Raw genomic sequence first — 25,782 nt, forward strand, 5'->3', positions numbered from 1 at the left:
TACAACAGCATCACATTCTCTTTTACAGGATCTGACAGAACCTGCCATCTTCAAGTATGGGATACAGTAGTGACTGCCACTTTCAGCTTTGTGATTCAAATTCCCTGGAAGAGAACATAATTATGAGCAGCCAGCGCTCAGGACTTTTGAGGTCACAAGTCTCAATGAAGCTACACACGTGCGCGCATCCACACACACACACAGAGACTTGCAGGCACCCATGAGAAAAAGAAAAATATAACAGTGCACCGCAGTCCAATTAAAATGGGCTCATGAAAGAGCCACACTCATCCTCGGTGCTTCATTCTTGGCTCAGCAGCCCCACTCTGAGGAAAGAGGGAGGATGCTGATACTGTGGCGTTGTGGAAAACAGGAACAGGAGAGGAAGAACGACCGAGGGGTGGGGGTGAGGAGAGAAGATGCAGCGATGAGGGGTGGATACCAGATGATTGGAATGGATTTTTCATGCAGAGCAGCAGAGGATAAAAACACAACCAGAGAGAGCAAATGCTGACCAGGGGGAATTGTAATGCCTGCTTTTTTTTGTGGATTCATATGGGAACAAAGGGGAAAGAAAAAATACGTCTCCATTAAATTCCTGCTTAGCAAGACAGACAGATGCTGTCATCATATTGTGTTTGTGTGTGGATTTAGGATTTATTTATGTTCATCATTAGCATTTCACTACCAGGTGATGGACCTCAGGCAACCCCCTGTTGTCACCCATCTGGGAAAGCACATTGTGAGGTGAACATACGTTACTGTACACACTCACACGGAAGTATGTACATGCAGGTGCATGCTGCTTAGAATATATTTAAAAAAGGGATGTACACTATTTCTCCCAAATGAATTTAAATCAGATATTTTTGTTTGCTAGAGTACACATATCTGCTCTGTAAGTCACGTGTTCTGTGTTCTCCTTTGAGAAAAAAACAGAAACCGAAAGGAGGAAATTTATTACTTTTATCTGGTACTTTGTCGGACAACTGTTCCTTGCCTAGGTGAATGATTTTAATATGATCAATAAAATATTTGCGTGAAACAGTAATTCCAGCACACTGAGCCTGAGAGCATCCTGCTACATAAGAGCCACAGACTCTGAACATTGTTGAACATGCCACGAAACTAACATTTACCATCAAAGTGCACTGGTAATCTCAGGCTAGATATCTTCAAATATCACCTCTGTGATGTGCCTGTCAGTTGCTGTTGATCTAACATAGTCTTTGGCATACCCTTCTAGCTGCGGAGAGGAAAATAATTATTTCTGATATTTCCCCAAAGACATTTTCTTCTTCCTTTGCATAACAACAAACAGATATTTTTTTTAAAACTACTTTTAAAATTAATAAAAAAAAATAATAGGCATACCACTCCTATGTGTTTAATGGCTGGCACTGGTCATATATAATAATATATATAATAAACATAATTACACATTTTGAACTTGATTGGATTGTGCCTTCAATCAATGGCGGGAAAATCATTAAACAATTTTATATGAAAAACAACTTGCATTCTTGTTATAAGTGCACTGACATAAAACATATCTAAATGCTGCAATGGTTTGCACATAATGAAATTACAACCACTGTTTTCACATTTTGGATTTAACATAGAATTAACATTAACTGCTCTGTGCCAGCCAAGCATTTCCTCATACAATTAATCTCAAAAACCTTATTCAAAACAGTCTAGAAGTGTCTGTGTATAGCACCTGGAACCATTATTAATGGTTAGAATATGCAGAGTTAGTCATATAGTTGGACCAGATCAGAAGACTATACAAACGACAGGAGCAGAAGAAGAATAACAAGGGTTTGTACCAAATTGTTTTCAGGTTACATATTAATTAAAGTGTTATATAAATAAAGTTGAAGTTAAATGTAATACTTCATGTTCCATTTTCAAAATATGTTGTACAATCATCTAAATCAATACATTTACAATTCACAATATCACCCATAACCATTATGAAACCAAATAAATCAATTTCTGAGCACTAATACATAACTCATTGATGGATAATGTGCATAGTAATTTTCCAAATATAGCTAAATGTAGTCAATTTATGGTGTACCTTTAAATTAAGCTCAACATCTCACATCAATTAAAAATACCTGCTAACAAGAAACGTTACTGGCAGTAACTGAGATAGGCCTATTTATTTGCCAATTAGCAGCATGAATATGCATAATAATATATAAAAGAACATAAATGTAAAACTCATATTGTTATCATTACAATACCTGTACAGATAACATGGGTAGGCTACATGTCATTTTGTTTTCTTAAACTCAGAGTAAAGTTTGTTGTTTTTTTTAAGACAGCTAACACCTTTAGCATAAGTGAATGGGAATTCACATTGACCTAATTAGCGTTTAAGCTAACCGTTATAAATCGCAAACAGTTTTAGCAAGTTTACAATGATAAAAAGTAGTAGGCTATAGCGGCTAGCGGGCTGATAACTCACCAGCGCAAAGCACCGCGTCACATGAGCAAACTGCGTCATGACTCTCAACTTCATCTGCAGCGACAGCTTCGAGTTTGTTTTTAGTCCACTCTGTTTCTCTTTAACTTTTTAACACGACTTATACATTACAAACATAAAATAATGTAGTTTTTATCCATGACATTGCTAATATGCTCACAACAGTCTACAGTTTGACCCTAATTAGTAACAGCTGTGCCCCTTCACCTTTCTAGTGTAACCAATGGAGTGACAGCATAAGGCAGTATAAACAATCCGATTGGTTTATGTGAAACAGTATCAAAGTAATAAAACTAAGACATTTCAGCATTATTTTAAACACCACTTACTCAACTATTTACTCACTTAAACACATTATAGGCATATATATTGACAGTGTTCGAGTTCAGTTCTCACAGTTTGTTTGTTTTTTACTCCTGGCTGCATGCTAAACAGAAACATAGCTTGCAAGGAACACGCACACACACATTGTATTACAATATTTTTTTAGAGCTAAACATTCCAAATTCCCAAATCAAAACAAAAAGGCATTAAAATCAGGCAGCCAAACATCATCATCACCTAAAAGCAATGTTGTCCTCTACTATGAAAAGTGAATATAATCATCCTGAAGCCATAACCCACTGACCAGTGTTTTTACTGATGACAGTGAATATCAAACTAATGTTGGTTGAAAAAGCAATGGTTGTGATATATTTGATTTTGCCTCAGGGAAGATAGCAATCAAGTACCACTGTCTGTATCCATCGAATAGCCCAAAGTATATAACATGTATAGAATTTTTTTTCAAAACAGACATACAATATTTGTTGTTAAAACACATATTTTTACGTAATAAAGTCACTTCAGTTATGTATACAAGTGGGGAGGTGGTACAGTAGGCGTTTCTTAGGTGTACTGTAGGTACTGTAGGGTATGAACTGAGACTATGTGCTTTCTTGCTTCCTACATTTGTGGGAGGTGTGTGTTTGTGAGAGTGTGTGTGAGAGCTTGCTCTTCCGCTCAACCTTGCAGAGGAGAGCAGTACATGCTGTGCACAATAGATACATCTCCCACACACAAACATGCTGCCCTGCTATCCTGCCGCGCAAACAGTCCAGTGCTCCTAATTGGACCATCGGGGTGTGTGTGTGTGTTTGTGTGTGTGTGAACGGCAGATAAAGAGAGAGAAAGAAAGAGCGTGGGGCTCAATTTCAAAAAGGTGCTGTTAAAATTTTAATTTAGGTCTTAGGTTATAGCATCGGTCAGGGCGAGGGGTTGGAGGAAGAGTGTAATTGGAGGGTAGAGTCTGTGAGTGTGTGTGTGTGTGTGTGCGCGCGTGTGTGTCAGTGTGTATGTGAGGGGGTGAGTGGTAGAGATAGTGAGATGGCAAAAGATAAAGAAAGAGATGCAGCGTCAGCATGGTTGCTTCCCTGGCCAAGAAACTGGTGTGGCAACACCACGGGATAGCTTGATGACATGTGTGCGTGTGTGTGTGTGTGTGTGTGGGCAGGTGATTTTTAGGACATCTATATAAATGTGTGTGTTTATAATAAATGTGCTGTATTTCACAACTATTAGAAGAACATATTGAGCTTTGAGGACATATTCTTTTGATTTACATATTTTTAATATGAGTTTGAGTGTGTGGCTGTATGTGTCGTGTGAGTGCGTGTTGCATTTTATGTGCCAACCCCATGCCCCCTCTCCTTTCCTCTGCCATCTGTGCTCCTGGCTTGGCTCCTTAGTGTTGGTAATGAAGAGGAACACTCCCCCACACCCCCTTTCATTCACTCTCTCACACACACATGCATGCACGCATGCACACAAGCATATGTGTGCGTGCACACACACACACACACACACACACACACACACACACACACACACACACACACACACACACACACACACACACACACGCACACACACACACACACATTCTCTCTTTAAGTCTCTCAAACAATCCTTTCCCTATACCCTCAAATGACTGCTGCACTGCAAGCTGTTGCCTACAAACACTCACACACACACACACTGAAACAACTGATCTGTCCCAGGTATCTCTGCTTTTGAAACACCCTCCTGAACTGCATCTCCTCTGAATCTGCTTGACTTGCTATTGATTTCTTTTAAACAGAGCCTCACAGCGTGTTGCCTCTTAAGTTCAAACAGCTGAATGCTCTCCTCCCACCCAAATAGACAAATCCTATAAATACAGCACATCTCATTGCTGCAGTGAAAGGGACCCCTGACGTGTTGTGAAACACACATTGATAGCCTACTCCAACCCGAGATTACACACATTTTCACATATTTGCCTGATGGTTAAGTTTGCTTTGGGGGCACAATTGACTTACATGTATTCTGGAGTTTTACCTTGACTACTACAATCTAAAACTGCAACCACTAACCCAACAATAATCCTAAATGCTATTTCCCTGACATTAACACTTAAATTATAATCTTATTGGATTTGAAACCTTGTATACCTGAACTCAAGCTCAATTAGATAAAATACATACTACATTGTGTAGAATGCAAACACAGTTAAATTGAATGTCAAATGTCAAATGTGTCTCTTGTTTGAAAAGCCCAGTCAATATGCATTTGAAATGTTTTCACCTAATTTGGCCCACGCCAAAAACACTCACGCTTACAACACAATGCCTTGAACCCACACACATCATCTAACCCAGATACAATCACACTCATGCTGTAATGCTAAATAAATAGGCGAGTACACTATGACCTCCAGTTGGCAATCATCATGAGGGACACATCACCACAGCCATTAATGTCTTTAGTTATATTGTAAAACTGTATCGTGGAATGGATTTATATTCTAATATGTCATCAACAAATCCTTGATTAGATTGTTTAAGCCCTTTTTAAATGATTTATTTGTCACTGACCCATAAACGAAACACAATTACACATTCAGAAAGAAATGAATAATGATTATGTTTGGCTTCCATTCAAACACTCTTCCACCAGCTGTCACTTGTAAGTGAACTATTCCACAGTCTGTAAGGTGGACAGCTTATCCACTCCTCATAAGTGAATTTACTCTCCTAGTCTCTAGTGAAAACAAACACACTCACACTCCATCACGCCCTCGTTCATGCTCTGGACCTTTTGAGGGCAACAGTTCAGGAGATTTTTGGATGCCATGCTTCGTCAAACCCCAGGTCCAATGCCCTTTTCCTCATGCCTGACTCCAATGAGATCTCCCATGTGCCAGCTTGACCTAGAGCAGATGGGTTGGTTCAGCATGGCATCACACCAGCCGACACAGTGGCATGTCAAACAGGCGGTCACAGGCCTGGGCATGCCAAGCTCTGTCCTACTGTACCGCCATATGGGAATAGTGTGCACTGAGATCACATTGGATAGACAGACATAGTGGAATGCATGGCTTGGTTTGCCTGCAAATCTGAATAAATAGATATGTGCAAGTCTGAAAGTACAGCAAATGCATGCCAATTACTATTTACTAGGCTGTAATCATGGCTGCAAACTTGCACACACTCACAACTGCACACATGCACAAGGACACACAATCATTTTTTGTGCAACTGATGACAGTCTTACTGTAGCTGCAAACACACACTGCACTCACACACATCAGATAGCAATAAAAAAGACAATCCTATACTACACTCAGCAGTCCTGGCACTAGCTCTTACTCACACAGGGACACTCACACACACACACGCCCTCCCCTCTGTCCTCTGCAGACGGTGATGATGGCCTGTGTTTGGGAAGTTAATGGCTGTTTGCTCCTCACAACCTTCACACTTGATTACTCCAGTCGAGTGGTGTCTGGACAGCGAGGCCACAACTCCGCGACACCAGAGCCCCCCCTGCCACCACTCTTCTATGCTAACCACGCTTATTAGAAATGCTAAGGCGATATTGTGGAAGCAGTGTGCAAAACAGTACCACTGTCAAATCCTAAAACCAAACAAGACTTCTAGAATTTTGTCCAAGTAGGAGCAACCTTCTGTTTTCTTATGCTAGGTTCAATTTCCAAAACAAACCACAGGCTGGAGAATGATTTATGACTAGGGGTGTAATGGTACACAAAATTCACAATCTGGTATGTACCGTGGTTTTGGGGGTCAGAGTTCGGTACAAGTTTAGTAGAGTTTAGTTGTGCTGCAGAGGAAAAGGAAAACAACCTGCTGACAGCTGTTTTAAGCTGATTTATGGTCTAACTGCATATAAAGTCATTCAAATGAGCTCCACCTCCAGCACCTACAACAGTAACAGGCTGCATGCACATTGATGCTTCAGCATTAATAATATAATGATGTTTTATATAACAGTATAAAATCTAGAAAACATTTAAAGTGTTGTTAAAAGTTTATGTAACTGAGAATTGCACCTGCTGTATTTGAGCTGGGTTTATGCAAGACACGGTATCATTTTACTATGGAGATAACAGAGCATATTTTAATAATAGTGTTTGTCATTCTGACGGCAGCGACACTACAGTGTAACCAGAGTAACCAGACTATTTTGCCTACACAGGCAGGCTTATACCCATGAACTCCAGCTAATCAGTGCGCTGCCAAAACTCACATTGGAGAAAGTTGATTATGATAACTACACTGACAGTAATTGTTTGGGTCATGGAGCACATTCTTCTAAAGACTGCAACTGTACTGAACTTTGACTTATGTACTGTGATAGTTTGGGATGAATACAGGTACTTGTACAGCCCTATTTATCGCTGCCTTTAACAAACAAAGACGAATCGAAAGTGAATTGTGACAGGTAAGAGAGCAGAAAATGTTTCCAATACTAATTAGAAGTATACAGGTCACATGTTTATTCATTCAGTTTTAAGTAATTCAGTGTGGGCTCTCCGCTGCATATGATCATTGTCTGATTTCCATTTGAAAGTGAGGTAATGTTATGCTCCATGGCTCATTTTGGGGAATTCTATCAACTGCAGTGCAAAAAATGACACGCTGTGGTGTTACAGTTTATAGTACAGGTGGTGGAACTTCAAACACTGTATGAAATATTCACACACACCATGGGGGCTAGTCAGGTAGCAGAAAAGTGGCACAACTCAGTCAATAATATCCCAGTGCTTTGCTTTTGCTCTGGTGAGAACGGATGCTACTCCAATGTTGTTCTTCTGGTGTATCATCAACTGTGACAGCTGACTGGCACAGACTGAGTTGTCAAATGTAACTGCAACAAAAACTAAGAGGATGAACTAACATACTGTACAATCCATACACCTCCTGTATAGGTCATTACAATTTTATACTGATACATTCTGAGAAAAAATACCATGAACTCACTGTTGAGTAGCTACAGAAAGTATGTCACTATATTATATAACAATCTAAAATACAGGAGAAATGAAGGCAGCTGTGATTCAATCCCCGACCCCTCCTGTCCACATATTGAAGTGTCCTTGGGCAAGATACTGAGCCGCAAATTGCTCCCAATATTTGTGCCTGCATGGTAGCTTACTGCTATTGGTGTGTGTGTGTTTGTGTGTGTGTGTGTGTGTGTGTGTGTGTGTGTGTGTGTGTGTGTGAATGGGTGACTGAGCAGCAGAAAACATTGTAAATTGCTTTGGATAAAAGCTATATTTAAGCTGCCATATGCCAAATTAAAACAATGAGTAACTAGGGAACACATATTAATAACAATATTGTATAGATGTTCTAAATTCAGATTTAATAATATATTAAGGACACTGTCAGGTACCTACTCTATGATAGATATTGTCTCACTGTGTATCAGGATATTAACCACAGTTCTATATGATAAAGTAGGGAAATATAGGCTTTTGAAAATGGTATCCTGAAATGTTACAATACTTGCTAATAGTGTTTCTCGCTGGTTCAGTGCTTGCCTCTAACACACAGACTGAACCAGTAAGCTATAAGATCCATTCAAAAGCCTCTTTAGCTTGTTTCTGTAAAAACCTCCTCTTTACCTGTACATCCTGCACGGATACAGGCGAGATAATAGAGAGTGGTGTAAGCTACTAAAGCTGTGGTTATGTCTAGTATGCTGTGCAGTATAATCCCCTGCTGCCTTTATAACACAAAAAATATAATAACATTTGATATTTAAATCATAATCTCTTATGTAAACAAGCTGTGATGAAGATTTGTGTTTACAGATGCTCATATGGGTTCAATGTGGACAACCAACACACTTCATTATTGCTGATAAGCTCTACCTTCTCAGGCTGCTTCAGCTGCTCTGTGTTAAACTGTTTGTGCTACTGATAATGGAAATAATTTGAGCATGGATAATGTATTTTGGGACAATATCAAACATGTAGGTGTCACTGCCTAATAGAAATTAGATATGGTAAATTGATCAATTTATTCCCCATCAGTCCCACTTAAGTACACTGTACCATCAGCATCTCGATGACATGAACATTTGACTCTCACTGCTAACATACACTAAAACAGTCTAAGCTAAACAAACACAGACTAGATAAAATATTATATCACAATATGTAATATGAGTGTTTCAACACGAGTGCATCTGGGAGTTGGTTGATTCCACTGCCAGTCAAACGTGTCTGTGTTCCTATTGGCTCGTTTTACTGCTTCTGCCTCTGTTTTTTTCTGCTGTATATGCTCATACTTCTCTCTCAGTTAGTTAAATTGAGCAGGATGTGTGCCTCTATCTCGCTCAGCACGTCAGAAACTCCACCCTGCTGTGATGTGATGTTTTTTATATCAAACAGCCCCTGCTACACTCTGACACAGAGTTGAGTGGCTCACAGTTCACTTGTTTATTCAAAGTTTATTAATATCAGGGTACAGACTATACCATGGGCTGCAGGGGATCTTTCATTTAAAGTGAGTTAAGTTCATAATATTGCGCTGCCATACTTCCATGTTTAGATGGTGAAGCATGGAAATATATTTATTAAAGTGAATTAGTGATGAATCAACCTTATGCATGAATCATAGGTTAATATTATCCTAATTTTAAACATGATCAATGATGATGATACAGATCAATAGAAATGCATGGCAACATAAGGTTAATATTTGAGTTGTGTTCAGGTGGGCCCATGTTTTACTAGACAAAAGCTCCCCCTGGCTGCCCTGTAGTTCCAACCCTGATTAATACTGAATGTGTAGCATGTCCAAATTGCACCAAATTCGACAATGCATGTCCTTTAGTCCCCAGCAATACAGTCAATCAGACAAATAGTTCTCCAGATATACTAAGGACTCATATATATATAGAGAGATTCCTTTGCTTTTTAGTTGCTGCAGTACCCATGCAAAACATGTCTGAGGCATCCTGCACTAAGTCTTGTATGTACATGTTAAGGGAAGAAAAAATAGTTTGAGGTATATTTTCATATATTTCTCAAGAACCACTCATTCAAACATCTTCACACTCAACAATGCACTTCCTTGACTCCAATGAATACATACATACAGAAAGACAGACAGACAGACAGACAGACAGACAGAAAGACAGGCAGACAGACATGCAGACAGACAGACAGACAGAATGAATGACAGACAGAGATTCCTTGCTTTATAGTTAGATGTAATAGTTTTACTACAAACATGTCATCTTGTTGCATGGTGTGACCCTCACTCAGTCCTGGTTACACCCTGCCTTCCTCTGTTTTTCACCATATACACTGGAAGTTTCTCTGTACAACAGTACATGCCAAGCTTAAATTTAATTAAAGTCTTTCTTTTTGTTAACGAGCCAAATAGATCTTGTTCTACAAAGTTGAAAAAGGTGTCAACTAATTAAGTATTCCTGACAGAACTTGAATGTGGCGTTTTTGTCTTTCTTAAGGGGCCTTCTTGATATACTGTATGCCATGTTGTGATTATCTACTGAAGTCTGATATTTCCTTAATTAGAGAACCACATTCCCTTTGAAACATCTGTGATTAAACAGAGTACATGTGCACACACGCATACATGATATATACTAACTGAATCAAGCTGGCGCCACATTAATATGTATATCTTTAATAACCATGCACATGGATTAAATGATCCTTAATTTAAAGATGTAGTAAATATGCCCAGATGGAGAAGGAATCAAAATAATCAAAAGCCCTTGCAATGGTTTATTGATTTAAAATGTTTTCACTAAAATTACATGTGTTTTTTTTCTCTCCAATGGGAGTAATTACTAACAGTTTTTCTCCATCCCAAAAAAGAAGAAAAAAAAAGACCTCTCCTACCAGTCAGTCTACTATTCAGAAACCTAAGCTGACTCTTGCATATTTGGCAAATATTGAATTTACAGAGGTAGGACTATGCAAATGATGCCTTATTCAGAGACCCAGGGGTGCCATTTTATGATTCATAACCAGTAACTGTGTTAACTGCCTTCATTGACTTTCAGATTCGGAAGTGTCTTGTTTAAAAATGAGCCGAGCAATGGCTAAATTGGAAAGCGTGCTATGGCTGAGTCACATAGGCGAAATGTATACATTATATGTGTATTTGGAAGGAGGTGGGTTGTTTGTTTTTGTTAGTTTTATTTTATATCCCTGTAATCTTATTTTTGCCTCAGTCACTCTGCAGACAGCATTGCAGCATCATTTACCAAATGGTTATTATATACATATACTATGTGAGGGAATGGATGTGGGAATGAATTTTGTACTGCTGTGAATGTGGTTTATGAGAGGGTGAGGGTTCTTCAATGGAGGCAACTGACCCATATGGACTTGTTATTATTTTCTGTAAAAGCAAAGGCAGATAGCAGCAATAGTTACATAAAGCTGCATAAGTTAATGTAGTTTCTATGGCAAGAGACAGGATTTACTTTGCTCTTCAGAGTTATCAGGATAAGACCTCCTTTGACGATAATTCCATTTGGCTCCTATCTTAAGATATCATATTTTCTATCTCAAAGGAGCGCAGGCCTATCGCTGCAGATCTAATGAAAAGCCTCGCCTGTGTGTGTGTGCACATGTGCCATCTAAATGGCAGCTTTCTGCTAACAGCAAAGATGGCGTGATTGAAATGAAAGATATGAGCTGATAACGTTGATAAAAACGCAAGGAGACATCTACATCAAGACCCTCCTCCATCTGTCTCTCTCTTTCATTTTCTGTCTCCTCATTTTTTCGCTGGCCCATACTATCTCTCCTATGTTTCTATTAGCCCCCTACTCACCATTTTCAGCCAAACTTATATTTCTCTCCTTGTAAATCTACCAAGTTTTACCCCCTGCAATGTAGCTCTTGTTGTTTGACAGTATGTGTTGTACCTCTGAGAACACTGTGGGAGGAGGGTGGAGGGATGTGTTTGTGTGGGTGAATGGGAGGGACTGGGGAGAGGTAAGTGGGGGGTCTGGCAGTCAGTTGAGGACACAATCGCATGCTGACACAATGGCAAAACAGCCCCCCTGTGGCCACTTCCAAAACATCTCCTGCATGGTGCGGCATCATAAACAGGGACAAAAAAAAGGCAGGAGGTGGCCAAGTGCATCTGGGTGTGTGTGGTTACGATGGCAAGGGAGGGGTCGAAGTGAGAAGAGGAAAAAGAGGAAGAAGGGAGGGGAGCGGCAAACAGATTATGACCCCCAGCCATGATTATCTACGCCTGCCGCTCTGACCCCCCGTGCCAATTACAGAGATAAGGCAGCCTGTGCCTGTGTGTGTGAGCGTGCACAAGTGTCTCTACTTTCCTTTCTCTGAAGCAAAATGTGTGTGTGATGCTTGCTCTCACTCAGACATTTGTATTCACTGCCTGCCATCAGGGGCCACACACTTTCTCTCTCACACTGTTCTCGCCCCTGTGCGGGAGGGGTGATGCTGGTGCTTTAGCATCCATGACAAGATAACCGCTGTTGATATCTCCTAGAATTGCAGATGGCCACCGCAGGAAGGCACATTTAAGTCAGGAAGATATTGAGAGAACAGCACATTGATTTTGAGAAGCAGGAAATGAATCATTCATTTCACTCGTCCTCCCAAGAATTTTTAGAGCTCCCTTCGGAGCTTCAAACACAGGTGACTCCTTTCTTCCCTTTTGTACAGCCATTGCTCCTCACTTTCCTTTTTCACACTCCTCCTCTATTGCCTGTTTCTTATCAGTTTACTTCGTCTGTTGTTTTTTTTCCCCCTGCGCATCCTCATATCTCTCTCCCTCCCTCCCTAGAAAAAGGTCCCGGGGGGGATGCTGATTTATGATTTGAACCGCATTTCCCAGCATGCTGTGGCAGGAAGGTATGTTCCCATGGGATAGCCATCAGTCCTGCAAAGAGGTATGCATCTCGACAGCTCCCGGCTGCTGCTGGTTCTCTCATTAGAGTCTTTGTAATGAATCCCAATCTAACCTGTCATCGGTGCCACACAGCACTGGAAGGAGGCAGACTGATCATGGACTGAGGCTATGCCGGTGAGGCAGCCATATCCCTGATCAACACAAACCTCTATGCACTCATTGAGCCTTTCTCAATATGTGTCCTTGTCTATAATTGTATTTTGCACCAACCATCAGCCATGGTAGAGATTTTGAGCCAGGCTAAAAAGTTGTTTATTTGCTGTAATTTTCACTACAGGACGGTTAGTACGACACTATTGGGTTTTAATATTTTCAGGCGAGAATATATTTTAGGTTCCCAATATGTGGGCAGTTTATCCAAGTAACTTTTTTACTCTAAGAGATGTGAGGAGCTGCTGGCCAGGTAGACCAGCCGGTCATCTCAGCTGCTAGTAACACAAGTCCTGAAATGGCCAGCTGGGCAACATTCATCATCATCCTGGGGAAAATATGGTCCAATGAAGTGATCGGTACAGCTTTTTAGTGATGTACTCCTGGCTTTAATTACTCCATAGTTCTTGATATATGATAATCCCAATGGAAGATAAACAATAGTCTCTCAGATTGAATCTAACAATTGTAGCTGCCACATTACTAGATAGAACAACAACAACACCACATTGAGATACATATAAATGTATTAAAATGAACACATCATATATTAAATATTTTATTTCATTAAGCTGCATAACTGTTTGATTTTTTTTCTCATAGACTGAATAACATACTTCACTGCAGTACAATCTCACTGTCAAGTGTGAGGTTATTTTTTTTGTGAAGAAAAAGTGTCAGACGAGTTTTGAGTTGAGATTATTTTGTCAGAGTACAGTCAGGTAGTTGTGTTGAAGCTGAGCCTGTGCTGTCAGCAAGTATACTGCTGTTCCAATTGCAGAATGATTGTACTGCATCTTCCCGTCCTCGGAAGTTTGTACTCTCGAGTCAAACTTGCCAAGTCTGAACTTGGCATACTCTGTATTGAGAAAGGCTCATTGATATCTGAACAATTTTAACTACTGTGTTGACGTAACTCTGTAAAAATAGATAGAGAGTAGATAGAGAGAGAGAGTTTGAATCCCAGGTGGACATGGGCAATCTGTTCCTATTGCACTCCTCCACTTTAGCAGAATACAAAAAGTTTATTTGTTTAAATAGTGATTGCAAACTCCCCTTGCACCCACCCCTCATTGATTTCTGGGCTTAAATGTCCATTCACTATAATAAAGACAAAGAAAGTTTGTGCTACTTTCCATTTAAAGTGCTTAATTTATGTCTTGTTTGTCTTGTAATACTCCAAAAGTTACAAACAACTATTGAAGTATTAATGGGACGCTTCGAATCAGTAGCACTGAAGCACTCCCTAAGATCCACAATAAATTCTTGGATCTCATTTGCCTTTTTGTTCCACAAACAGAGGGTTAGTGTGGAAATGATTCTCAGTAGAACCAAGTCTAAGCAGAAGACCCTGGTCTTATTGGTTTTATATTGATCTCATCAGCCACAAGACCCTAGACATGTGTATGAGTTAATGAAGTGTTCATGAAATGCTATTAGAGGGTGTCTAATGGATTCTTAGATAGGTCTTTCAAAACTACTATCCTACATTTTATTTCTTTTGATCTGGTTAAATGTATTACTCTACAAGTTACTGAGTTCTGCTTCTTTTTGTTGTATTCAACGTCATAATGCCTTCAAAACTCAACAGATGCAGACAAACCTTCACAGCTCAATATGCTGAAAGACATTCACAAAACTATGAAGGAAACCAGATTGAGAGGGTTTGCTGCAAGACTGAAAATTGACTAGCAGTTAAAAGCCTGATTGCATATGTGGAAATCACAAATTATCACTTGTAAATGTGGCTTCAAACCACTTGGCTGCCTGAGTTGTGTCCCTAAAAAGAGAGGCTGCGAACTAAAGACTGTTGAGGTATCAAAGGCATCGAGCCAGACAAGCCTGCCAGCATCCTATCCAACATGCACCACAAGCTGCTCAGTGGACCAGGAAGGCAGGTGTGATCTGCTTAAACATGTTGGCCCCTTGTACTTGACCAGGTGGGTTAGAAAAATGAGAAGGAACCGTTCTTTACCTTTTCCAGGTAAAATATTTAAAGCTGTGGCCAAAGTACAGGTAGACAGTGGGACATTGATGTGGACAATTCTTATTAGACGAAAAAGGCAGGAAGGTAATCTCCTCGCCCTATTAGGTCTAATGATCTGATTGGCTCAGGTGTCCTAAGTTCAGAGAGAGAAAAGACAGAGGGCAGGAGTAAAAAGTAAAAGAGAAACTGCAAAGCACTGTGTCATCCTTGTTAGATCTTTATTCACTCTGTTACTTTCACTTATACTGTCCCTGATTCCTTGATTTTCCTCTCCCTCATTCTCTTTCTACTAGTTCATCTGCCTGTGGTTGTCAGAGTAAATCCCTACTAGCCACCCTCCCCCCTGCCCTGCTTTGTCAATTTAGGTTTCTTCACCATCTCTCCCCCCCTGCTTAAATGTATCCCTCCTTCAGGTTCAGAAATGAAGAAAGAGTCTTTGACAGCGAGACAGTCGCCCAAATTTCTAGGCTGTTGAACACTGAATGGGAATGGAGCAGTGCTTTAAAAATAGCTAAATAAATGATACAAGACTAAGCTCTGTAAAGTCAGTGGTTTTTATACAACCATGGTCCATCACCTTCCCAGCATGTCCTTTAGCTAGAGTATTGCCCTTTCATTTGTGAGTACTTTGGCAGTAACAGCTCTTTGGCTCATTTGTGCAATTATGTGCAAAAGGGGGGAATGTTTTGGTGGATTGTCTCTGTTCTGAGTTGCTTTTAACAGTTATGAAAACATTAATGTAATCTACATCTGCTTTCTTATTTGGTATCTGTTTTTTTGCCTATGAAATCTTTCCAAACCAAGCTTGTACTCAGTAGTTTTTTTTCAGTTTAATAATACATATGGCAACGACTGGTACCAGAATTTTGCTATCTCCCAAATCAACTGTGACCTCAGAATCACATTAGTTCTACACATAGTGATAGAGCTTGAGGTCACAGTGCATCATAATGAAAATATTTGGTGACATGTGGCTGAACACGCAGACATATACATATGCAATGCATCACACATTAATGTTTGCACACAAACAGGCTCACCCCTGCACATCCCATTCCAGCTGTAGTTAGGAAAACGCTCTGATTACATATTCCTTTGAAGTTCATATAGGCTTCAAAGCACTTCTTTATTAGGTCATTTCTGTTTAACATTTTAAGAAGCATTTGGTTCATTTCTATTAAAACATGCAGAGAGCAAAATATGATAAAATGTGTGTAAATTAAATGAAGTTGCATCCATGGAGGCTATATTTACTGTATGTGTCTGTTTTTTTATGTCTTTTAAAGATGATTTGTGTGTGACAGCAGAATATATCTAAGCAACTGCCAGGAATGTTAGATACAGCCAACATACATTTAGCAGTGCACTAGTAACACAGAGACAACTATTAATTATAGTTAAACTTGTTAACTATCGGGAGATGTTCAATTCATTTCTGTTTTCCGTTGCTAAGCTAGATGATTGCTTCTAACATAAATCTATTTATATCATATGACATATCCATCTCAGGGTGAAAAAATATAGGCATTATGTTAATAGCACTCCTCTTATTGGCTCATTGCATTACATTTTGCCTCGAGTTGTGAAGGATAAAATGAACATTAAATAAAAAATGTCTGTCCTCCATTGGAGCATTAAATTGCCTTTGAAAATCAAATCCAAATCCAAGCATCTCCAAAATAAATGTTAAAGAGTCTAACTCTGATACACGTTGGAACTTCATGACTATAGGGTGTTATACATACTGGGGGCACCTTCCAGTGCCTCCTGCATATCCATTTTTGACATCTATTCAGCTGATATAGGACGTGATGACTCATGATTTAAGTGAGCGATTGGAAACTCATTCAAATTGAATATTTGTGATTCACTGAGAAGAGAGCCATCTGCTTGGGAACAAATGCAAAAGAGCTGGGGTGGCAGATAAGAAACCAATGCAATACAAATTAGATTGAGCAAACCATCCATTCAAATATAAAATGGCCATGAAACCTGACGTCTCTGAACACATGTAGTGTATCTGCAGTGAAACTGGATACATGAACTGTGCCACATATTTCAGTAGTCGTGACTGTGCAGAACACATGGGGGAGGAGTGTGACACCTGGCACCCTGTGTAGAAGCAGTTATGGCTGAGGAGGGTGACACCTTCTGTGACAGAGATTTTACTGTGTTTCTGTGTGTGTGTGTGGGCAATATCTCACTTAGATTCATTCCTCTGCCCACAATATGTGACCGCATGTATACATATGTGCGTACATGTGCATCTGCGTTTGTGGGTGTGCACATTTCTCTGACAGCATTGGATAGCAATGTACTAATATTAAACAGCTTTGTGCTATGTTATTGTTAAATACAAAGTTAAAATTGTGGACCTTAATTCACTTATCTGTAAAATTACTCAATTATAGGAGTCGGTCTCTGGAAAAATATACTGATGTATTTAATAACTACTGAATGAAAATCAATAGGATTTTGTGCATGCTTTAAAATGGATTGATTTTAATCTTGGTTTTCCATATTGAAATGAATTTTATGCCACTGGTTTTGTATTTTACTCACATGAGGCTATGCTAACCATACCACTGATCAAACACATTTCTGCATTAGTTGCAGGTATAACAAAGCACACTTCTGACCACACCCAGCTGTGCTTGTTCACAGATGGTAGCTGACACACTTTCAGAATTTCAAGTATCCCTTATATATACACAGTAGAATTTCCTATTAATGTTTTCCCTCCAGTGTTGGGGAATTGCTCTGGGAATTCCATGCTTACCAAAGTCAGTTGGTTTGATTTAAAATTCAGTTTGATTAAAAGAAATACATATAAGCAATTGAATATCAAATTAATGAGGTAACGCTCACAGTATAACTCACCAATCATTAACATTTATAGTAGTTTAGATCCAATTTTGCTCACATTACGCTACATAAAATATTAAGTGTGGTGTGAGTATAAGTATAGATTTCAGCTCAGTGACCAACTGTAACATTTTGTCATATTCCAATAATCACTTAACTCATAAGTTTTCTGGCCTGTCCCATTTCTCTGGCTCCCCCTCTCTCTCTAAAATTGATTTTTCTGAATACTCAATATATATGCTAACATTGAATAAATTGGAAAAATAAAGTTAAAAGGGTACTTTTCTAAAACACTAAAGCACAGATACATCACCACAAGGGTATATATGGTATAAATTGCTATTAAACAGAGCATGTTTACTTTGTGAAGATCATAAACCAAAAAGAAGTCATCCCTCCTTTGATAGAGTACCAAACATATTCATATTGCATGCATGATATGAATAGAGAATGAGCATTCCGCACATACTATGATAAAAACATTGGGGTTGCCCTGTGTTTGACACACCATATATTTCTCATGTAAATATTTGCTTGATCGTAATTGACAGGATTCAAGGTTATCTCACCACACGAGGAAGTGGTGAGCGCATCCTAATCAAGTAAATAACTGTTTGCCCGTTTATAATTAAGATATTTGAGAGATTATAAATGTTGTAAATCTTGGTGACAGCTGTAAAGGTCTGAGGATACATTCATTTCCATCTTTAAGCCCCTGAAAACTTTAAAATATTAAGTATATCTTGTTTACCTAATAATAACTTCAGAATCAAAAGATCTTAAGTTAATATTCATTAAGAACTTAACTCTCCAAAACTCATCTAATCTGCTTTGTCAGGACTGCATGGGTTTGGTTCGTTAAGACAAAAACAGAAATACAAATCTCTCTGTGGATTTTCAGACCACATTGCTTGTCACAAAAAGCTGAATAAGAGAACAGACTTTGAGGGTCTTTAACTTTACTTTCAGTTTTCTACCTTCCTAATCTTTAAATATCTTTAAATCCTAGTACCATGTCTCCACAGCATGGCTATTAAATTATTTGCCCTGCAGCACAGTATCCCTAGCAATTAGGTTTATAGTAGACAATTTGGCACCTCACTATTTAAATCAGAGGCATAAAGTAAGGGTGTAGAGGTGAGGGTGGTGGATGGGCATGTAGAGGATCATAATTTCACATGGGAGACTTCAAAGTTCCTATCCTGCCACAGACTTATAGTTAATTTATGCCTTTTGATTAACCAAAAGCAGCTAGTTACCATGTGAAGATAAACAAAAATCAGTTAAAAGGAAGCCTAAAAACTGGAGTACTGGAGCTTGCCTTTACACAGAGCAAAATAATGGCATTGTGACCAAGCCAAATACAGTAACTATCAATCTTCAGTAAAATGTTCGCCATTGATCAACACAGAGGAGCTACACTGCCAACTGCCTGGCTCTACATTGTCTAGTTGCATCTGTTACTGTCAGATACCAAAAAAATGAGAGTATACACCTGACCACTTTCACAGAACATGTCTTCACTTAGCTCGGGTGACACCTATGCCAATTAATTGATACATTGTGATTTTTTAAAGTCAAAACCTACATTTTAAGATTTCCTTTTAGAGACTATTGAATGCTAAACTAATTCATTTCAGTCTCTTCTTTACAAATAGTGTGTCTGTGTGTGTTCTAGAGTGAGGACTTACAGGTGTATAGGCCAAAGGGCATGATATTAGCAGACGGAGTGCTTGCGCCCCACATGCTGGCCATATGTCACGCCAAATCTCATCTCATCTTGTGCTAAGAAGGTGCTGCTGGCTGCTGAAAGGCCACCTTCCAAACAGATTTCATCAGCCTGACACTCTGACCTGACTGGAGCTAAGGGCTACAGCCCTGTTCCATATCATATCCGGTCGCATTAAGGTAGGAAACAGGGTCACAATGTTCTGCAATAAAAACACAGGGCTAAACCTTCACTTCTTAAGCCTCACAAAGCACTCCAAAGTCTACAAATAAAAAGGTGCAAAGGGTCAACAGTTGAAATACTGTACTTATAGCAGCAGTAGTAGTAGTAATATCACAACTGAGACACAGTAAAGGAGAAACAGCTCTGTATGTCAATGCTATTTATGTGCAATCTGTACGCTAATCAGTCATCAGCAATGGCTTAGCCTCTATTTGTATCCCAAAATGCAACCGAATTTAACATATTTCTCTTCTACTAATTATCCCCAATGTCATTGGTTTTCATTTGCAAGTTATGATACAATGTTGTGATGTGGAACTAAGCGTGGGCAAGATATCTGTTTGTCCAAAAATGAAGCAACATGAGATGAGATGAGAATCAAGGTAACATAAACCCACACATACTGTATCTACAGACCTACACAAACCCTTTTCCTTTTGTTGAAATGCATGCATTGTTACATGTTGTATTTAAACACTTATCAATGTGTGAGTTTCTTTTCACTAATGTAGTAATTCATCATTGAAATGAAAAAACAGAAAACAGATGGAAAATCTAGCTATTCTGTTGCAGATATATTGAAGTACCTGAATATGCCCTTTTACACCAGAAGCATATTGTATTATTAATCTTTATACCAGTCACCTTGCATACATGAAAACCACTTTTGTTGAAAGATAGTAGCTTAAGACATTACATTTGTGTTCCTCCTCCATTATAGAAATCAGGGATATATAGTATTTAATATTTTATTCCAGTGGTCACTAGTCTTTTCAGTCTATGTGTCCATATCCATTAAATGCTATCACTGTATTTAGTGGCACATTAATAGTGCTGCATACCCTGCTAAGGTTATGTTCTGTTTGCTACATATTGCCATTAAAGCTGAGATAAATGTGAGCAAGAAAAACTATCTAGATGGACCAGCCAGCAGAGAGACTTTGGCACACTGATTCTTACTGGAATTCAAGGCTTTAGTTACTGTAGGGCTCTGGAGGAGGAATCGACCGGGAAATGTCATGGCATTGAATAAATTGTTGTCTGTACTTCTGCCCTGGTTTGCTCTTTCTTCTAGTCTCCCTCTGCCTCTCTCATACATATAATCTCTTCCCCCCTTTTACACACTCACACAGTCATATTTTGGGATGTCCATGCAGTGTTGTGTGTGAGCGGCCAGTGGACCTTGTACTGCTGTACAAGAGTGCTCACTCAGTCAACTAAAAATATAAAAGGTTAAATAAAATATTCCCTACAAAACCAATAAAACACAATGTTTCAGTACTGTGACAGATTATTGCTTTGGCAGCACCAGTAAATAACCACATGGATATTTAAACACTACAGCCAAATAAGACCAAGACCAAACATAGTGGTAGTCCTATGAGGAAAGCCTGGTAGAATCTGTTAAAAAATCTAACTGCACAACATTTCTCTCTTGAAAACATACCATTCTTCAACTACCAAACAAGATTTGTAATAAAGCAGAGACCAAGTCATTTGTAACTGGCCAGACAGAAATGGTTTAGAGCTCCGTAGTGGCAAAAAACAAGAAAGAAAAAACAGCTTCTGTCACAAACTCCTCCCTACTGCAGGGAGAGCGCACACTATTTCCGGTGATTGTGTGACATCTAGTGGTCAAAAGGGGGTATGACCATCTTCTAAGCATTATTTGAATGTGCGTCATGCCGGTGGCTCCACACATAACAAGTGGTGTAATTCATCATACTGAGGCCACTTCCATGCCTGGCAGAGGCTTTTGAAGTTTTTTGGATTGCACTTCATGAAGTCTGACATAAATAGTGTTCAAGAGCATTTGAAATACAGTAAAGTAGAGGTCATCAACACCTGACGTGCACATACTGTACATTAATGTTACTATGATTTTACAGAAGTGGCTTCAACTGACTACAAATATTTATTCAACCATCTCCAGTACACAGTTTCCTAATTGTTGTACTTAATGTCAAATACAAACCCTAATTGTTACCCAAACCTGATCTTTCTGACTGTAATAAGCTACAATATACTTGGCCCATGTCCCTATTTTTTTTTCAAGGTAGAAAAGCAAATGAGACAGCCCTTTGCGATGCTACTGTTAGAGGATGATCAAAGTCAAGCCCCCACCTTTTGAACCATCAAAAATACATCATACACAATGAAGAACATACACAAAGACACAAACATTATGGCAAACATCAGGTTTTCTCCATTTTTGTCACCGTGGCTGGCAGCACTTACCTGTAGGCTAGTTGTTCATTTGTCAGTGCCCATGATAGAAATAACAGTTTGCTATCATTCTGTCAGCATGGGGCAGAAAAACATTAGCTTGTTCTGAAAACAAGCACACACCAGGTGGTGCTGTCTCTCAGTGGATAAGCAATTAGCTTTCTGGGGGCAAAAACTACAGTTTGTCCCACATAGAAAACAAGCAACACCTGTGTGTGCAGCCGAGTGGAGCCGGGACTCAGCGCCGCATAATAGAAAATAGGAACATCCAACAGGGGAGTGTCAAGTTGCCCTTTTCTGAATGCATTTTTGGAAAAGGTTGACAGGAAAATGAATAAAATGGCTAATAAGCAGGGGAGAAGCAATTAAATAATTTCATAGCAGAGTGTGGTAGGCAAGTGAGGAGGATCGAGGGATGAAAAATCCAGATAATTATGCGGGTGAAACATTAATTAAATCTGTGACAGAAAAGGGGAAATTAAAGTGACAGAACTTGCAGAAAGAAGTGAAATACAACTTAGATCATGTACTGGCAAAAGAGGTGGGGAGAGACATACAAATGAGGCAGTAAGAAAGACATAAATGAAAAATAGCAATGAGAGAAAAAGTGTGTAATAGAAAAAAAGGAAGAAATTCAACTGATGCTTATTCAAAGGCAAAAAAAAATATGGGAGATGAGAGATGTGGCTAATGAGAGAGATGTCACTCTTCATGAGGGCAGGAGATAGCAGAAAAGGGCCACTGCACAGAATTCAGATAAGATAGACAGATACATTTTAGGCAGAAAAATGGATAGAACCACTTACTGAGACTACAGTCTATCCTGATACAATCTGGCGGGAGAGAGAGCGAGATGGTGAGATCAAATAAAAAGAAAAGGAGAAAGAAAGAAACAGAAAGAAAGAAGAGAGAAGATAAAAGAGAAAAAAGACATTTTACATCCTTCAAGGTACATTCTGCAGACAACCAAGCATTGCTCTGGGGCCACCATCCGGGGACAGGCTCTGAGTCAGCATCACCCTTTTCCTCCATCAATCCCATCATCCATCCATCCCTCCTTCCACCCTCCCATAACTCCCAAAGCTCAGCAGAAGGCAAGAATTGCACCAAGGGGTCCATACAATTGGAAAGCATTATGCAATGTCAATGTAGACATGATACTTTCATATTTATAGTAATAAAAAAACAAAAAGAATATAAATTAATAATAAAATAACAATGTTTATAGTGTAATTGGAATTACAAGGATCTATCTGGGTGGAATGCAGTTTTGAAATAGTGAGTATCAAAGATTTAACATACACCATCTGGTAAAACCTTCATACACTTTTCATTGTTTTCAATATTTAATGTAAAAATATTGTTGTTTTTTTCCTTCGTAAATCATAATAAGACTACATAATGAATGCAACAGTTCAAACATCATAAATATATGATTAAAGTATTTTACAATGTCAGACAGAGCCTAATAATTTCAACTGCACAAACTGTTTCAGCCAGAATTAGATTAGAATTAGATGGCCTAAAAAACTTCAGGTGGTTGCTTCCTTGACAAGGATTTGAAATAAAGACTGTGAAACCATTATGCTCACACTGTGTACAAATGTTCCTTTTTTCCTGCATCTGCTGTGTTGTCACTAGATGCAGATGCAATATCCTGCACCTTTAACTTCAGCCCCCTTTCCTGGCAATTTCAGATGTACTTGCCTTCTGCAGCACTTTAGGAATGAGAAACCCAACAGTGTAAATGACAAGAAAGGGTGATCTGCACATCCCAGCCACCTCATGCCTGGTGCACACAAACCATAAGAATTTAAGGCCCTGCTGTGTGCTATTTGCTACAAGTGGTGCAACAAAAACACAGCAACGGTGTTATCGTCTTACAAACTGTGCTGTCATATGGAGGTTGGACAGAATTGTGGAGTGTTGGTTAAAAAAGCTTTTTCCTTCAACTGAAAGACTGGATTGTCAGTAAACATCCACCCTTGTTGAATGACCTGGAAGAAAAACTAGAGCCTGGTCAGTTGCTTTCTCTGACTTTTGCCCCATCTGGACAGGAATAAGAAAACATAGACTTCTCAAAAAGAGTATGTTAAATTATCAAATTATTAATCAGTATAGAATCTGATAGACTGAAATGAATTTGTTGCTATACTGCCCTTCAGTGGCTGTCAACTGTGTGTGCATGTGGCAGTGTGGTTGGGTTGTGGTCTCGAGCTGTCAACCGCTACAGAATAGTGGACACAAACAGCCAGGGACCGGCATCACTGTGTAGGGAGGTGTAGGTAATACAAATACTGCTATGTTAAATGTACTTATGGGCCACATGTGGTGGTGAAGCACTGGTGTTTTCTCAAGTGTGTGATTCGTGAAACAGAAGTCACTAACGGATGTGATAAGATCTTCTAGTGATCATCACATGGAACGTCTTGCGGTGTAAAAGTACTTGCATGGGGACAGTGTACAAATGAATGTGCTTGTTGACACTGTCTGAGTGGGAGACTTAGCTTCAACTGACACATTCTACATTACACAGGTTGGGATCGTCATGTATCACTAATAAATATCATTAGGGCTAATTCTGTCCAATTATTGCCTTCCCTAGTGATTAATTAGCAGGGATTTAATTATCGTAACAAGGATTAAAGCTTGGAGAGAAAGTCTTAACAGATATTGAGGATTCCCTGCTGATTGTGGTATGGGTTTCACTTTAGTCGTTAATTAATTTTCCTGCAAAAGAGCTTTTGAAACTCCTTTTTGGAGGTGTAATATAAGCTCTATTAAAAAAAAACTAGAGATGGTATTGGTATCCACTCCAGTACTGGTATCATCTGTGGACTTTACTGTTATGGATAACTCTCAAGTCACACTGTGGCCCTGTGTACCCTGAGTGTGTGTGCAACTTGGAACCACTACAGCTGTGAGCCGGTCTCTCTGACTGTTCGATCCGAGGGCCGCAGACATACAGGCCATTGAAGGGATGAAAAGTTCCATCGTCTGAGTCTTGGCCAGGTGGGTGAGTTCATGAGCGACAGAGAAAAGAAAGAGAAATAGGGATATAGAGAGAGAAAGAGCAAAAGAGAGAGGAATGGCCACCTTCGTTTATCCCACAGCCCCCCTTCCTGTCTCTATGTTGGCTTTAAACTCCTGTATTCAAGGGTGCACCTCTGACCTGCTCTTCCCCTGGCTCAGTGCGGAGAGTCTGTTCCTTCAAAGGATTAGCACAGACTGAAAGTATCTGGAGCTGGAAGGTCATACACATCTGCCCAGAGCACTAATATTCATTGCAATGAAATTTTAATAAGTCAAAAGGTCTGAATTCCTGCAGCCAGTTATTAGTGGGAGTGCATTTGCCTCTTCCAAGAACACCACTGATCTTACAAACTCTTCTCTTCATAGAATTTAACTGACCTCCCCACAAAGATTGCCCCTCAGACCTCTTACACCCCCTGTCTTTGAACACATCTGTAACTACTCATGATCTAGATCTCCCTAAGCGCTGCTGCTAGGCAGAAGTGGAGTCGGAAATCCCCTCAGCAAACTCCACTAAAGGGGAGAAGAGCTGGGCCATGAGAAAGAGCGAGACAGGAGCAAGACCACCTTGAAGCTTTTAGAGACAGGTTCACGGGTTAAGGCTCAGGGTTGGGCCAGTGATTCCTTTAGAGATGGAGCTTTTTAACGGGAGGAGGTGCTATGGGGCTTCACAGGGAACAAAAAGAAGGGGATGTATGCAGAGAGGATAGGGTGGGTCAAGGGGTCAAAGGCTATGAGACAGAATGACTGCAGGGTGGCTCCCCACAGATGTAGAAATGATACCTTTACATTTTGAATTTTAGTGTTATTTTACTGCCGC

General features: G+C 39.5%; 1 protein-coding gene across 15 annotated transcripts in view; it reads right to left on the reverse strand.

Annotated features, from left to right (window-relative positions):
* The window catches only part of nrxn2b (neurexin 2b), a 592,634-nt gene that overhangs the window by 323,554 nt on the left and 243,298 nt on the right, over nucleotides 1-25,782 (reverse strand). For 9 of the 15 annotated variants that reach the window (XM_053343291.1, XM_053343290.1, XM_053343292.1 and 6 more), the window contains one exon: nucleotides 22,736-22,762. The exons of the other annotated variants lie outside the window; for them this stretch is intronic. In XM_053343291.1, coding sequence (XP_053199266.1) covers nucleotides 22,736-22,762 — 27 coding nt within the window. The remainder of the gene's footprint in view (nucleotides 1-22,735; nucleotides 22,763-25,782) is intronic. 15 annotated transcript variants of the gene reach the window in all.

This window comes from Scomber japonicus, chromosome 22, assembly GCF_027409825.1.
Source record: "Scomber japonicus isolate fScoJap1 chromosome 22, fScoJap1.pri, whole genome shotgun sequence".
Classification (NCBI taxonomy): domain Eukaryota; kingdom Metazoa; phylum Chordata; class Actinopteri; order Scombriformes; family Scombridae; genus Scomber; species Scomber japonicus.